We start from the raw sequence: 13900 nt of genomic DNA, 5'->3' as shown, positions 1-13900 counted from the left end.
AATAAAAATAAAAAAAAATTGATAAGTAAATGCTCATATACAAGTAGCTTAATAACGAACTAAAAACGAATCCAAAACTTAAATCAGGTATTCAATTTTTTGTCATACTTATACGTACATATATACATGTGTATATATGTGTATTTAGCAATAAGTTAATATATACATATAATTATAATTATCTTGTAAAACGCAACAGCAGCTAACAAACTAAAAGAACTCCCAAAAAAAAAATAAAAGAAAATACTATTTATAAATCAAATTTTTATAAAAATGTCGATTAACGATGCTAAATAATGAATACTTATATCAAAATACAATTTTGAATAAATTTTATATGACAAGAGTTTGTCTTAAACAATGAGATCAAGAGCGCTAATAACAAATATATAACTGAATATTAAAAAACAAAAGAACAAATGTAGCAGTAGCAATTAAGTTTGTGACAAACTCCCAAAAATCGAAAACAAAATACAGCATTGTATCTAAATCCATGTTTCATTTGGCAAACATAAATAAATACATACATACATATACATTATACATATAAACATACGCATGCATACATACTAACATACATATATGTAATAATTATGGAGCAATTGAGTACAAAACGAGTACAAATTTAATTTATAAGCATGATCAGAAAAGAAAATACGCTAAAGGATTAAACAAGAAAGAAAAAAATGTAACAAAAAAAGAAGTGAAAAAAATAAAAAAAAAAAAAGAAGAAAAAATACTGTAGGCCAGCTACTGGTTTCTCATATACATAACAAAAAAAAAAAATTTCTATAATGAATACTACATATAGGCATATAGTCTACCTGCGAATTGTATATTTGTAACACTCACACGACAACTCAAATGCTTGGTTCATCAAATGGCGAACGAATGTATTTGTATTCATTCAATGCGAGTACGAATACTACTTAAATAGTAGATACGATAGCAGCATACGTATATACATACTTACTACATACATACATATATGCATTCATAAATAGTAATAACTAAATACAACTCTAAAACGAAATTACCAAAAAAAAAAAAAAAACAACAAAAAAGCAAAGTTTAAACTATTGAAAAAACAAAATTTAAAAACAGGAACTCTCCTCCTTTATTTGATTTGCTTCGAGAGCTCCAACATTTCTTTTGGCATACATTTAGATAATCTACGCATACATTCATACATTTCTCACTTAAATACATAACATATTTACATAGAAAAAAAGCATGTACTAGGTACACAAGTAAATACATACATACATAATATTGCAGCTATTTTGCATAAGTAAATATAAATTAAACAAAATATATGGACGAAAATGCTCTTAGATCAAGGCGACAAATTATAAACAATAACGAGTTGCAGTTAAAAATTGTAATTGTGTAATAGTGAGGAAAAACAAAAAATAATAATACAATACTTGAATTGTAATTTTTCTATATACATGCATACATAAATATATATACATATATATATGTAAATATATATATGTGGGACAAGAGTAAGAGTATATTTTATACGATAAACAAATTTTATAACATATTTAAATAATAAATTATACACTAATAAAAAAAATCCATGGTATTTGTTTTATTTTAAATCAACAGATTTTTGGGGTTAGCCTAAAAGTATGTGATATTTTTGTGTAAATGCTCGCAGTTCAAATTCGATGCAAATAAAAATCATGTTTGAGTTTAAACTGTAAAGTGCTATAAAAAAAATTAAATTTATTAGAATTTTATTACTGCAAAAAATGTTTGAAGAAAACCTTAGTACTGACTAGCATTCCACTGTAGATTTAATTCTCAAATGTAATTCAAATCAGATCTGTATGTATCAAACTGCACTTATGTTTATTATTTGCTATAATTTCAGTAATTATCACAACAATTTTTTATCAGAATTTGGGACCAGTTGGACAACAAAAATACCTATTAGTACACGTAATTGTATCTCCAAGTTGACTGCAAGCATGTGTTTATTGGGACGCTTGCTTTATATTTCTAAAATAATTGCGTGACTTTCTGATAAAATAATTAACAAATATATCTGGTTAATGGATATTCTGTAGAATATAGAAACAAAGTCCAGTCATAATAAAGATTATATAGATGCAAAGTAATGCATATCATATTGTTATAGTCATTTAATGGCAGTAGCAATTGACACTGACATTCGACAGTCTGGCTATGGGTCTAAGTCTAATCTTCATGGTCAGGGTTTGTTCAGTCTGTGTAATACAACAACGAAAATACTTTAAAAATGAATATAAGACGCTTTTTTCAATAACCGGTTCGTTTGCTTATTTGCTTGCGCCCCAGAGCTAACAGCTGATATGGAAAAGGTAAACAATCGATGATCTCCAGGCGATCTTTACTACTTGAAAAGGTGGAGATCTCACTAAATAAGTAGTAAACTTTGCTGAGCTTCTATACTCTTTTCTGGGGAATTTTTATCATCTGTTCAACTCCAAAAAACATATTATGAACTCAGAATTTACACAGGAAACTACACATAAGACTATTACACTATTTTAATCAGGAAATCAAACCGAATTTATTTTTTAATTTGAACGAATTTAAACATATTTGAATGCAGAATGTATTTAGAGGCCAAATCATGATCAAAATGATATTCCGCTTAAAAATCTGTTCAGTTTTGATCAAGTTATGACAGTTTGAAGTTGGTCAGACTGCGGATCTAACCACTTTACAAGTCAAAATTTTTGTTCAATTTCACATGATTTTTTACAAAAAAATGAAAGGTCTCAGAATCAATATATAAGGAGTTGATTAAAAGTGAAAACTTGAGATTTAAAATTTTGAATTTTCGAAATTTCAAAGGGGGGACCCTTAGCATCGAAATCGAATCTTGGTCGAAAATAATTAAATTTTCTGAATTAACAAAAATTTAATAAACAATGAATTTAGAGTCCAAATCATGATCAAAATTACATTCCAGTTGAAAATCGGTTCGGTTTTGATCAAGTTATGACAGTTGGAAATTAACCAACTCTATGACCTTGCAACTTTAAGCTCTCTTTCCTGTGGAGAGCCTTAATTTAAAGCAATAAAATAATTTATTATACCAAGAGTATTTAATCTTCGAACTGTCGTAACATTATTTTTTTTTATGCTTTTTATTGTTATAACTTTTTAATGCGCAAACTCTGTTAAGTGTGTCGTTCATCAATGAGAGATGTTAGGCTGTTATTATTTGCATTTTAAACGTCTACCAAGACAGTACAAATTATAATAATTTTATTATTTCATAATAATTTTAGAAAACAATATCAAAATAAAGAATTAATACATTTTAAATTCAAAGTAAAAAAATGAAAAAAATGTTCGAGAGTTTAAATTAAAAACTTTATTATAAACTTATTTTAGTTTATTAGCGGTTAACTGCTAAAAAGTATTTTTTATGTGGTACACGCGTTTTCGCAGTTTACCAAACCCACCAATTATGTCAATTAAAAGTTTTTGTAGCAATCGCGAAAGATCAAAATTAAACTGGAATATTACATTTTGGCGGAGCTGTTTAAAACAAGAGAGTGCGCGGAAATTAAACAAACAGAAAATACAAAAAGAAAAAAAATTGTTTATACAAAATGCGAGTGGAACTGGCGAACACGAGCCTAACTTGAAGCATTAGTTGCCGGTCTGTCCGGACTCGGCTGAGAGACGTGTTTCGAACGTTGGCGCGACAAGTGAATCCATTCGATTTGAGCCGACGGTGACGAGTACTCGTATAACATTCGCAGGCGCAACACTTTGGGTTAATTTACGGTGCGGAGTGTTTTCAATTTCGATTTCAATATCGCTGCGTGCTTTTAAGATTTCAATATATAATTTTCAATGGTTTTTGGTTTCGTCAAGCGTCGACAGGTTGCGCATACAAATCGATTGGAGTGAAGTGGAGGCGCCACATTTGTAATTATAGCAGTGCTCCCAGAGACTAGCCCAGCTCTGGTATCCAACCACATAGCAGCCAGCTCCAACGTTGGTCAACTCTGATCGCTAACCGCACAATTCACTCAACACAATCATTCAGTTCACAATTGACCGTTGGTATTGCCTGTTTTATGCCACGATCGGATTTTGTCACCCGTCGCGATTAAAGATTATAAAAACAAACAATTTTATGTGTGTTTGCTTCCTTACATAATTAGCACTTTTGTTAATTAGTTGGACTATCAAAACTCACTTTTAGTACTTAATTGTTGCGCTATGCTGTGCTGAAAGTGAAACCAATCAAGAATCTATGAACTGTTATAAACATTAATATTTGTTATTGAATTGTAAACCTAGAAACGTGACCTAGTGTCATCGACCTACAATCCCAGCGGGAAAAGCGCTTGTAATGCCTTCATTGTGCACTTATAAAGTTACTCAAGTAATGGTTTTAACAAAAAAAATACATATTTTATTGCTTTCATAATTTATTACAGTTATTTATGTTACTTAGAACAAGTAAAAACTAAATTAAGAGATCCAATGTGCTCATCTATTTAAAAAAAAAAAATTTAAAACAAACATCAAAATTTTGATTTTGTCAAAAAAATTACTTGTCTAACTGTATTTGCATTGACCATTATGCAATTGAGGTACCCTAAAATAGTCTCTGGTGCTAGCCAAGTTTATGCATACATGACTGTGACCTTGAAACTGTTTATGATAGGGTGTTAACAAACCATATACAATAGGCCCAATTAATTGCTCGTGTCAACAAAAACCCTTTCAACAGTTGGTCAAATAACAAAAGTGATAGTTCGAGAAAACGTGTGTGTGTGAATGTCCTTTCTTTTTGCATATTTATAGGCAAATGAACATGTGTGCTTAGCCAAGAATTTCCCAGTGTTCGAATGTCATTAAAGGACATCCTAAGGTCACAAATTGCAGTCGAACAATTAGCTACCATATAAAATGTTATTAGACATTAGGTTAATATGATATACAGGTGTGTTCCAGAAATTTCTATAGATTTTGAATAGAGATGTTTTTGAAAACACCCGACCGAAATGTTGGTGCTCCTTAAATGTCAGAAATTTAATCTTTTCGAATAATTTTTTTTGTATCTTAAATCAATTTTAAAGATATTTTAATTCAAAATTAATAAATATTTAATTTTGTCAAATCTTTCCAAATTCTTTTAGACATTTGAAAGCAATGGTTTCTTTTTTTCGGTTGCTTTAGCGCTGATATAAAATTCTATAGCACACCTGATAGCGATAGATAACTTTTAAAATACTAAGTGAAACGTGTACAGAAATACACTAAATAATTTAATTTACATTATTGATATTTTAGGTATACGAGGACTTCGACTGTTATTATTTGTAATATTGAGGCCAAAGTGTTAAAAAACCGTTTATAACATGGCTGAAAATTCTGTTAAACAAACCCAGTCAACACCTATTATATTAGTAAGCGAGAAAAACACAATAATTGGTAATTAATATTTTAATAATTACTTAAGCTTATTATTATATGATTAGCAAGATAAACAAACGTTTAATTTTTAAATTGACTGGCCAATTTCAGATGCTGGCAATGGAACGACTGTTATTAATATTGGTAAGTAATGTGAATGATTATGTTTGACTTGTCCTATCATGATGACTGTCGCCTTATAGACTGCAAAATTGTTGAATCATCATTACTTAACAATATTTTGTATTTCGGCTGATCCAGGGAATAGACTCATGGTATACGCTTGTAAATCCATTTTGTCTTATCGATTACCGCATTCTAAAAAAATACATATAGATTATCCATTAATATTTTTAAATTCATAATGCTGATAAGTCAGTTAATTTTTATTACATTCATGAGCTTGTCGATGCAGTTGCTTCAATCAAATTTCCTAACGTCCTTATCAGTTTAAATTTGTGTATACACTGTTTTCGTGTTTATACACACCCAGATTAGTAAAACTGATAACGAACACAGAATAGCTTGTTGGCAAATGTTTCATTCAGTTCCAACCGGCATTTCTGCTGATACACTTGTGTTGCTGAGGTAAGCACTGAAAATAATCATAATTTTGTCAAAATTTCAAAATAAATTTTTATAAATTGTATGTCAACAACATTTTAGATCTGCATTAACTTCGTATTGATTCGTGAAGTAACGTATTTTTATCTTTTATTTATCGAACTGCTTCTATTGAACGATAACAAGTACTAAGTAGTCGCTATGGTTACTTACATATACTCGTACTCGGTAATCGGTACTCGTACTCGTACTCGGTAAATGGTATCGTTCACTAAACAGCTGTTCAGTCAGTTCAATTTGTGTTTTGTTGTTGGCATCCATATAAAGTGAGGGGTATGCGGTACGAGATTTGCATTTTTGAAACGGGTTTTAGAATTGAATACAATTAAAGCAACGGCTGCGACTCATGTAGTCAACTTGCTCGCCGTTTCAATTTCAATCTTCTCGTTGTCGTGAACGCTGTCGCTTGTGCTCTTTTCTGTTGTGCGTCGTCGCTCGGAAATTTGTAGTCAATTATTAATTTGATCTCAGCCTCGTCGGTTTGCATGTTTCTCTGTGCCCCACTACACTAAAAGTATATTAATTTCATACATAGAATAAATAATAATAAAATAAAAGTGATAGTGTTTGTCAGCCCTGGTGTTTGACATAGAATACTCGTAAACAAAGTTGTATATTCTAGTTTTGTGTGTTTCTCTTCTTTTTTTGTTTGTATTCTGCAGAAGCTGAAACAGAAAGCGAAAACGTCGCGCCCACTTCACAGCCTGACATAATGGCAAACTTCGATGATGTGAGTGTTGTTCCAGTTCCAATTGCAATTGCAAATGTTTCGTAAATGACAAATAATAAAGCAAATAAACAAAACTACTTGTGCATGCAATTTAATGCGAGCACAACAAAAACAACAACAATAACGATTATTAACGAACATTTGTGCACGTAACAAACATTAAGCCTTTATTTTTGTCAGATTTTATTTGATTTTTTTCGTTTGCCTTTATGTTTTTGTTTTCGTTATCTTCCTATATGCGTACATACAACGTTCGTTTGTATGTGTGTTGCATGTAACTCCGCCACACAAATTGATCATTGCGAATGTGCAAAAACCAACAACAACAACAATTGCGATGAACAACAACAACGAGCAGACATTGCAGCGTGCTCGCCTCGCATTCGCCAGCGGCAAGACCAGGAACGTAAGCTTTCGGTAAGTATAGTAACTGTAACCAAAGCTAAAGCCGAAGCCAAAGGCAAAGCCCAAAAAAAAGCAACAGTAGTTCGTTTACTTCTTTTTTATTTTTTTGACTAGTACAAGTAACTAGGTCGTTGGCGTTATTGCGTTTATGTAAAATGTAATGTTAAATCCAAGAGATGTCGCAACGTTTTTCAGCGCTTTTTGAAAGTAGCTATTAACGTATATGAACAAATAAAAATACATATGTACATACATATGTACATATGTAGAAACAAGCACTTAAGTACATCTCTAGTTCAGTGTGGGATCACAGTACAAATACACACACGCACGCACACACACACACACGCATACACACACACACGCATACACACTGAAACAGAAAGCTTTTGGACTCATTTCACTTGAACTTTGTCGCTTGGAGCTCTGATAAGAAATGTAGATAACTATTTATATGAATCAAACATGCAGACATACAATAATACAGTGAGCATAAAATAGAATCATTCATGCATGCAGAAATTCTATATTTATAACTCAATCATATTTTATATTATACAGTTTACTTAATTTTTTTTGTTAAAATACAGTTTCCGGGTAGTTTTTTATAATTGTATTTTATTTTATTTGCTTAAAAAAATGTATAATAATAAGACTTATTGGATTAAACTGTTTTTTTTTTTTAACTAAAATGTGAATTGTTGTTTGTCAAAACAATTACTTGACGAACTGTATACAAGCACAAACAAATGTAAATGTGCATGCATGCATATGTATATATTTTATAGTGAGAATCAGGTTGGGATCTTTGATCTTTGCTGTACTTCGCAGTTGATTTTCAGTTCAGTTCAAACTGGAAAATAAGCTACATTTTTTTTTAATAGTCATTAAAATGTTAAATACATTAACTAGAATAATTGCTAGACTAATCGCACTTTAAACCTTTAGTCAGGTCACAACACACGGATGGAAGTATCTATCTATTTATATATATATATATCTATAGCAGCTGCACACAGAGTCAGAGTCAAGATCAAAATTGATATGTTAATAAACAAAAAACTATGTATATGCTTAAGCATACATAGAAATATTTGTATAGGTATATATGTATATATCTTTGGACTTTAAGTGTGAAACGGAAGTGCGGTCAAAATCTTTGGACACCCTCAAGGTTGATAGCCATTTAATTTCATGATCTTTTTCTTTTTTCAAATAAACTCGGAACAAACGTGTCGAGTTCTGCGATTGTTTTCGCCTTTTTTGAGTTGGCTCTTCTACTTCTTCATAGAAGCGCATAGAAATATCTACGTATACGTAATACATATAAAAATACATACATATGTATGTATATTGTCGCCCAAAGTCAAAGCGTTTCTAAATATTGATATTGAATATCAGAGTTTATGCCGCATCATTGCGTGCTTAATGGCTATAATTGCTTCATTGATATGCACAACGATCGTTTCTATATATATATCTATTTATAAGGTATAATTATATGATTTATGTTTGGCAATTAATAAGTGCAATTTCAATTGCAATTGAACTTGACCGTCATTGTCAGCGTTTAAAATATAAACATAATAGTAATCGTGTTTTGTTATATAGCACAAAGTTGATTACCTCTAATAGTTGCCCCAGTTAATTCAAATCTAACAAAATCCTGTTAGTATGGGCCATCTTACGAGCCGGTATCTCAACCGGTTTCTTAGTTCTAATCCGTCTTGAATTCATTTCAATTCCAACAGCAGCTGATGTCGATCTGTGGCGTCACACAAAACGTAGAATCGTTTTCAAAATCAAACGTTGCATAATTTATTATCGAAACGGCAAATTAGCATTGACCTTCTCCATCTTACTCAGCAACAACAGTCAGTCGACAATGACTTTAGATATTTTCTGTATTAGTACTTGTCTTGCATTGTGATTAGCTAAATTTTCTTCTTTTTTTTCTCTTTCTTTTTTTTTTTTTGTTTGATTTTGTTTTGGCCTGACTTTGGTGTTCAGGTGCTCAGATGTTTTAAGCTATAAATAAAAGCGTACAAAATCTAATTAGTTTTAACGTAGCTCGAGTTCCATTAATACTAGAAATGTTTCATAACTCATGTTCACAATTCTAATAAAATTCTTCAACGTAAAGAAAAGTTGATATGGAAATTAGTAGAAAAACTTGTTACTAATAGTTCTGCTTTAAGTATTCTAATTATTCTATTTGTAACTCTAGTATACCCTTGAGACAGTATTATAGCCTTGTGTTGAAATTCCTTATAAATTAACGTATTTTTATTAATAAACATTGTTTAAGATTAAGTTTGCTTTAGGAAAGCATAGATAAAAATAATTATTTTAATTGTTTTTTAGTAACTAAATCAAATTTTATTTATTTATTTATAGCCGCAAGCAATTGGAGAATTTGCTCCGTTGCTATGAGGAGCATGAAAATGAGATTATCAGCGCCTTGGAGGCTGATTTGCGACGTCCCAAACAGGAGAGTTTAATTGTGGAAACCGAATTCATGAAGAATGACATCAAGCATATACTTTATCATCTATCTGACTGGGTCAAGGCCGAGAAGGTATGTTTCTAAATGACTTTACTTTAAATATAGGCAATTAATTATCATATATGTTGCATTTTTTTGTAGCCCTCAAAGTCGTTTGTTAATATGCTGGACGATGTACAAGTCTTTAACGATCCCTATGGAGTTGTGCTTGTGATTGGCGCCTGGAATTATCCATTGCAGCTGTTGCTTGTGCCAGTGGCTGCAGCAATTGCCGCCGGAAACTGTGTGGTACTCAAGCCCAGTGAGATTGCCGGCAATTGTGCCAAATTTATTGCCGAAACATTACCCAAATATCTGGACAATGTGCGTGAGCAGACATCTAGTCTTGAAACAACATGGTTATTAATTCTTTAATTTTTTACCGGCAACAGGATTGCTATCCAATCATTTGTGGCGGACCCAGCGAGACTGCGGAGCTATTAAATCAACGCTTTGATTATATATTCTATACGGGCTCCACGCGTGTCGGTAAAATAATTCACGCTGCGGCAAACAAGCATTTGACGCCCACAACACTGGAGCTGGGTGGCAAGAGGTGAGCTGGAATTAAAATAGTGAATTAATCATAATCTACAATGATATCTATTGCAGTCCCTGTTACATTGACAAGTCCGTGGAGTTGCGCACAGCCGTGAAGCGCATATTGTGGGGCAAGCTGATCAATTGTGGCCAAACCTGCATTGCACCCGACTACATACTCTGCTCCAAGGAGATGCAGGATAAGTTCATAGTTGAGGCCAAGGATGTGCTCAAGGAATGGTATGGCGAAAGCATACAAAGCAGCCCCGATCTGAGTCGCATCATCAATCAAAACAATTTCCAGTAATTCAACTGCACAAATGTCTAATGAGTTTGCATTAATTAATATTTTGTTTTTGCTTGCACAGACGACTCCTGGGACTAATGAAATCTGGACGTATTGCGCTTGGCGGTAAATATGATGCCAGCGAGCGTTATATTGAGCCCACAATTGTGGTTGATGTGAAACCCAATGATCCCATTATGGAGGAGGAAATCTTTGGTCCAATCTTGCCCATTTATACGGTAGAGAATGCCTATGATGCAATGAAGTTCATCAATGCCAGGTATGTTGGTCTGTGCGCCAACAACAACAAGAACAACAGCATCCATATTTATCATCGTCTGTCTTCAAATTGTTGTTACATACATACACACATATATTTATATTATCTTTTGTTTCTTTTATCATTTGTCTTATGCCCATTTATATCACACACACACACAAACACTTTTGTTTTGCGATCCCTGCGAAATTGATGTTATTGAATTGATGAAATAATGTAACTTGTTTACGACCCACGTCTGTTTTTCGAAAAATGTGATAAACCCAATTAGAGAAAATCCGCTCGTCCTGTATATTTTCACATCGGAAACTGAGGTTCTAAATCTGTTCGTTAATGGCACACAATCAGGCGGAATGTGCGTGAATGATACGATAATGCATTATGCCGGTAAGCCATGATCTCAAGATCAATAACCAAAATAAATGGTTAAATTTGCGAGTCCAATATTACGGCTACGGTTAATGATTAATGTTGCAAATGAAGCAATCCCTAGCAAACCCTTCAACCCAGCAACTTCTCCAACTAAGTTCTATGCCTATTTATTTATAAGGATTGTGTAATGATGCTTCAAGTATATGATATGGTTACGGCAAGTTGAAAACCCCCCTAGATACCTGTCCTTCCCCCTCTTGATCGTTTGTAAATATGTATACTTAATTAAATAGCTTATTTGGTGATGGTTTTTGTTTTAAAAATTGACTATGTATGACTAAATTGTAATTTCAACGAAAGCAAATGTGTGAAAATACTTATTTGCGTTGTGTGCAACTGTAGTTTCTCCCTTTCAGACCCGAATTGTTAATTAGCCCTACACTGAGTTCACTCGAATTGTAATTCATCAATATCATATTCCTGAAATTTGTACATTATATGTTCTAGTTATTTAGTTCAAGCTCATTTTGAATGATACATTGTAGCATATTGTATTATCTTAATTGTTTTTAAACCTCTTCCCCCCCTCAACACTTACGCAACTTAAATAGAGAGAAACCACTTGTAATCTACGTATTCTCTAACTCTAATAAGTTGATCAATGAGTTCAAGAAAAACACGACAAGCGGCGGATTCTGCAGCAACGAAACTATAATGCATGTTGGAGGTATATATGAGTATATAAATGTATATATAACATAAGTAAATAGAGTAAATTAAGTAATTATTTACAATTGCCCAGTGTTTTTTGTTAGATGCGTTTTTAATGCACTTCAACTAATGCACAAATCGTTTACACAGTTTCGAACACAGCTCAAAAATTAGTTTGATTATTATTTGTTTGTTTGCAAAATCAACACAAAATCAACGACAATTGCCGATCCCAGTACACAAGCGTTATCCGGACACATAAGTACACACAACACGACAGCGAAAATAATTATTATTATGCATTTGTATATGAGGTATTAACAAAATGCTTCTTGGACTCGGCTCAAATTAATTGTTTTTATTGGTATTATGGCATTAATCGCTTACAAAATGCTTGCTTAAAACAAATTTAGCAAATTGTTGATAAATAATAGTGCGAATTTTTAATTAACAACTGGTGATTGGTGTGAATTGAGTGAATTTATGACTGCGAATATTGCAGTATTGCATCTAACACTAATATATAATAAAATTAGCTTAAGCATTTGTTAACGTTTTTTTTTTTTGGGACTTTTCTTACCAGTTGACACAATTCCCTTTGGCGGTGTCGGCATGAGCGGCATGGGCTGTTATCATGGCAAACATGGGTTTGACACGTTTACACATAAGAAGTCGTGCCTGGGCAAGGATCTGGCTATAATTGGCGAAAAGATGGCATCGTAAGTATTCATTAAAACATCACTTAATAAGTGCCGGACCTGACAAATAATTGGTACCACTAATAAAAAATCCACGTTTTTTTTTTTTACTACTTTTGAACTGTTTTATTAGTTAGGCTCGGGACTTATTGAGTGATGGGTTTTATTTCTCTGCTATCAATAAATATTAATTATTTGAAATGTTAACAATTGTAGAGCTCGTTATCCACCGTATTCGGATCGCAAGGCCTCTCTGCTCTCATTCCTGTTGCGCAAACGACGTCCGCTGCCCAATTTGCATCTGTCGCATGTTCTGGCTGTGGGTCTTGGCGTGGGTCTGACTGTGCTGGTCAACTATTACCTACAGGTAAGAAAGGTACATTTTGCAGCCATTGTTCTAGCAATTGTGTTTGTACGAATCTTAATAATTGTAATTATTTTACATGCATATCATACACAATTTCGCGGCCCAACTGTTCAACTGTTCACCTGCACACGAATATTTGCTTTAAATTCAAATCGAATCCCAATTCATAAACACACACAATGTCCACTTTTCTAGGGCAAGCTGTTGTCGCGTTAAAACAAATTGCATCAATGGCGGATTTAAATCGTTACACCATGAGCCAGTGGATTTATATTAACATTTACATTTGGAACCCTTCGCAGAAAATGCACTAGCATTTAGTATTAGTGTCTTCATTTTTATTTTTGTGGGGTTCTTTTTATTATTATTATTTATACTAACTATGATCTTAAGGCACATACATACTCTTGATTTCAAAACTAATACGATATTATTTGATACATATTCGCATTTCTGATATTAACACTGGTAAACATTGTTTCATGTAAATAAATTAATTATGTAATTTGCTTTTGCTCCTAGGAAACGTAAAATATGTATTTGTATAATTAAATTCTATTATTTATGCCATGTGTAACAATTTATATTTTCAGAAAGAATCAAACTAAATAAAAGCATGCAATTTGTACTTTTAATACGCATATCGGTGGGTGATGTAATGCTATTGGATACTACAATATATATTAGTTATTGTTATTTAGTTGCTATTTAATAAAAATGTGAATGTTAAAAACCAACTTTCAAATGAGCGTTTTATTTATTTATTTGAAATTTGATTTCAGTGTGGCCGTATCAGCGTAATCGATATCAAAACTTGACTACAGCGTTTCATAGCAACCATGATATATGGTCTGGCATATTTAGCCCATTTATTGAAAAATGCGTAGTGACACACTGGCAACA

The 13900-nt window shown here is 32.3% G+C and overlaps 1 protein-coding gene across 8 annotated transcripts; it reads left to right on the top strand.

Moving 5' to 3' along the window:
* Positions 1–5334: 5334 nt before the first annotated feature.
* Positions 5335–13734, top strand: LOC117782866 (aldehyde dehydrogenase, dimeric NADP-preferring). 8 transcript variants are annotated; one of them, XM_034619933.1, is made up of 13 exons: positions 5335–5457; positions 5551–5583; positions 6726–6793; positions 7152–7210; positions 9596–9776; positions 9846–10067; positions 10136–10299; positions 10356–10586; positions 10652–10849; positions 11121–11236; positions 12516–12651; positions 12847–13006; positions 13193–13561. In XM_034619933.1, exons 1-13 carry the CDS (start codon positions 5385–5387, stop codon positions 13211–13213), a joined length of 1662 nt encoding a protein of 553 aa, XP_034475824.1. In that variant the 5' UTR covers positions 5335–5384; the 3' UTR covers positions 13214–13561. The 8 variants fall into 8 exon arrangements, with proteins under 8 accessions (XP_034475824.1, XP_034475828.1, XP_034475825.1 ...); XM_034619937.1 differs by having other exon boundaries at positions 5337–5457; positions 12847–12997; XM_034619934.1 differs by lacking the exons at positions 11121–11236; positions 13193–13561 and adding exons at positions 11833–11948; positions 13591–13734 and having other exon boundaries at positions 5338–5457.
* Positions 13735–13900: the final 166 nt, after the last annotated feature.

The sequence above is a fragment of the Drosophila innubila genome, assembly GCF_004354385.1.
Source record: "Drosophila innubila isolate TH190305 chromosome 2R unlocalized genomic scaffold, UK_Dinn_1.0 1_C_2R, whole genome shotgun sequence".
NCBI lineage: Eukaryota > Metazoa > Arthropoda > Insecta > Diptera > Drosophilidae > Drosophila > Drosophila innubila.
Note: the sequence above shows the minus strand (reverse complement) of the source record. Positions and strands in the feature narration are given on the sequence as shown.

What these genes read in the sequence shown, in the direction of transcription:
- LOC117782866 (XM_034619933.1), top strand. Translation starts at nt 5,385, where the DNA reads ATGGCTGAAAATTCTGTTAAACAAACCCAGTCAACACCTATTATATTA. An exon ending in ACTGGGTCAAGGCCGAGAAG is followed by an intron (nt 9,777 to 9,845) that starts GTATGTTTCTAA and finishes ATTTTTTTGTAG; the next exon opens with CCCTCAAAGTCGTTTGTTAA. An exon ending in ATGAAGTTCATCAATGCCAG is followed by an intron (nt 10,850 to 11,120) that starts GTATGTTGGTCT and finishes AAACCCAATTAG; the next exon opens with AGAAAATCCGCTCGTCCTGT.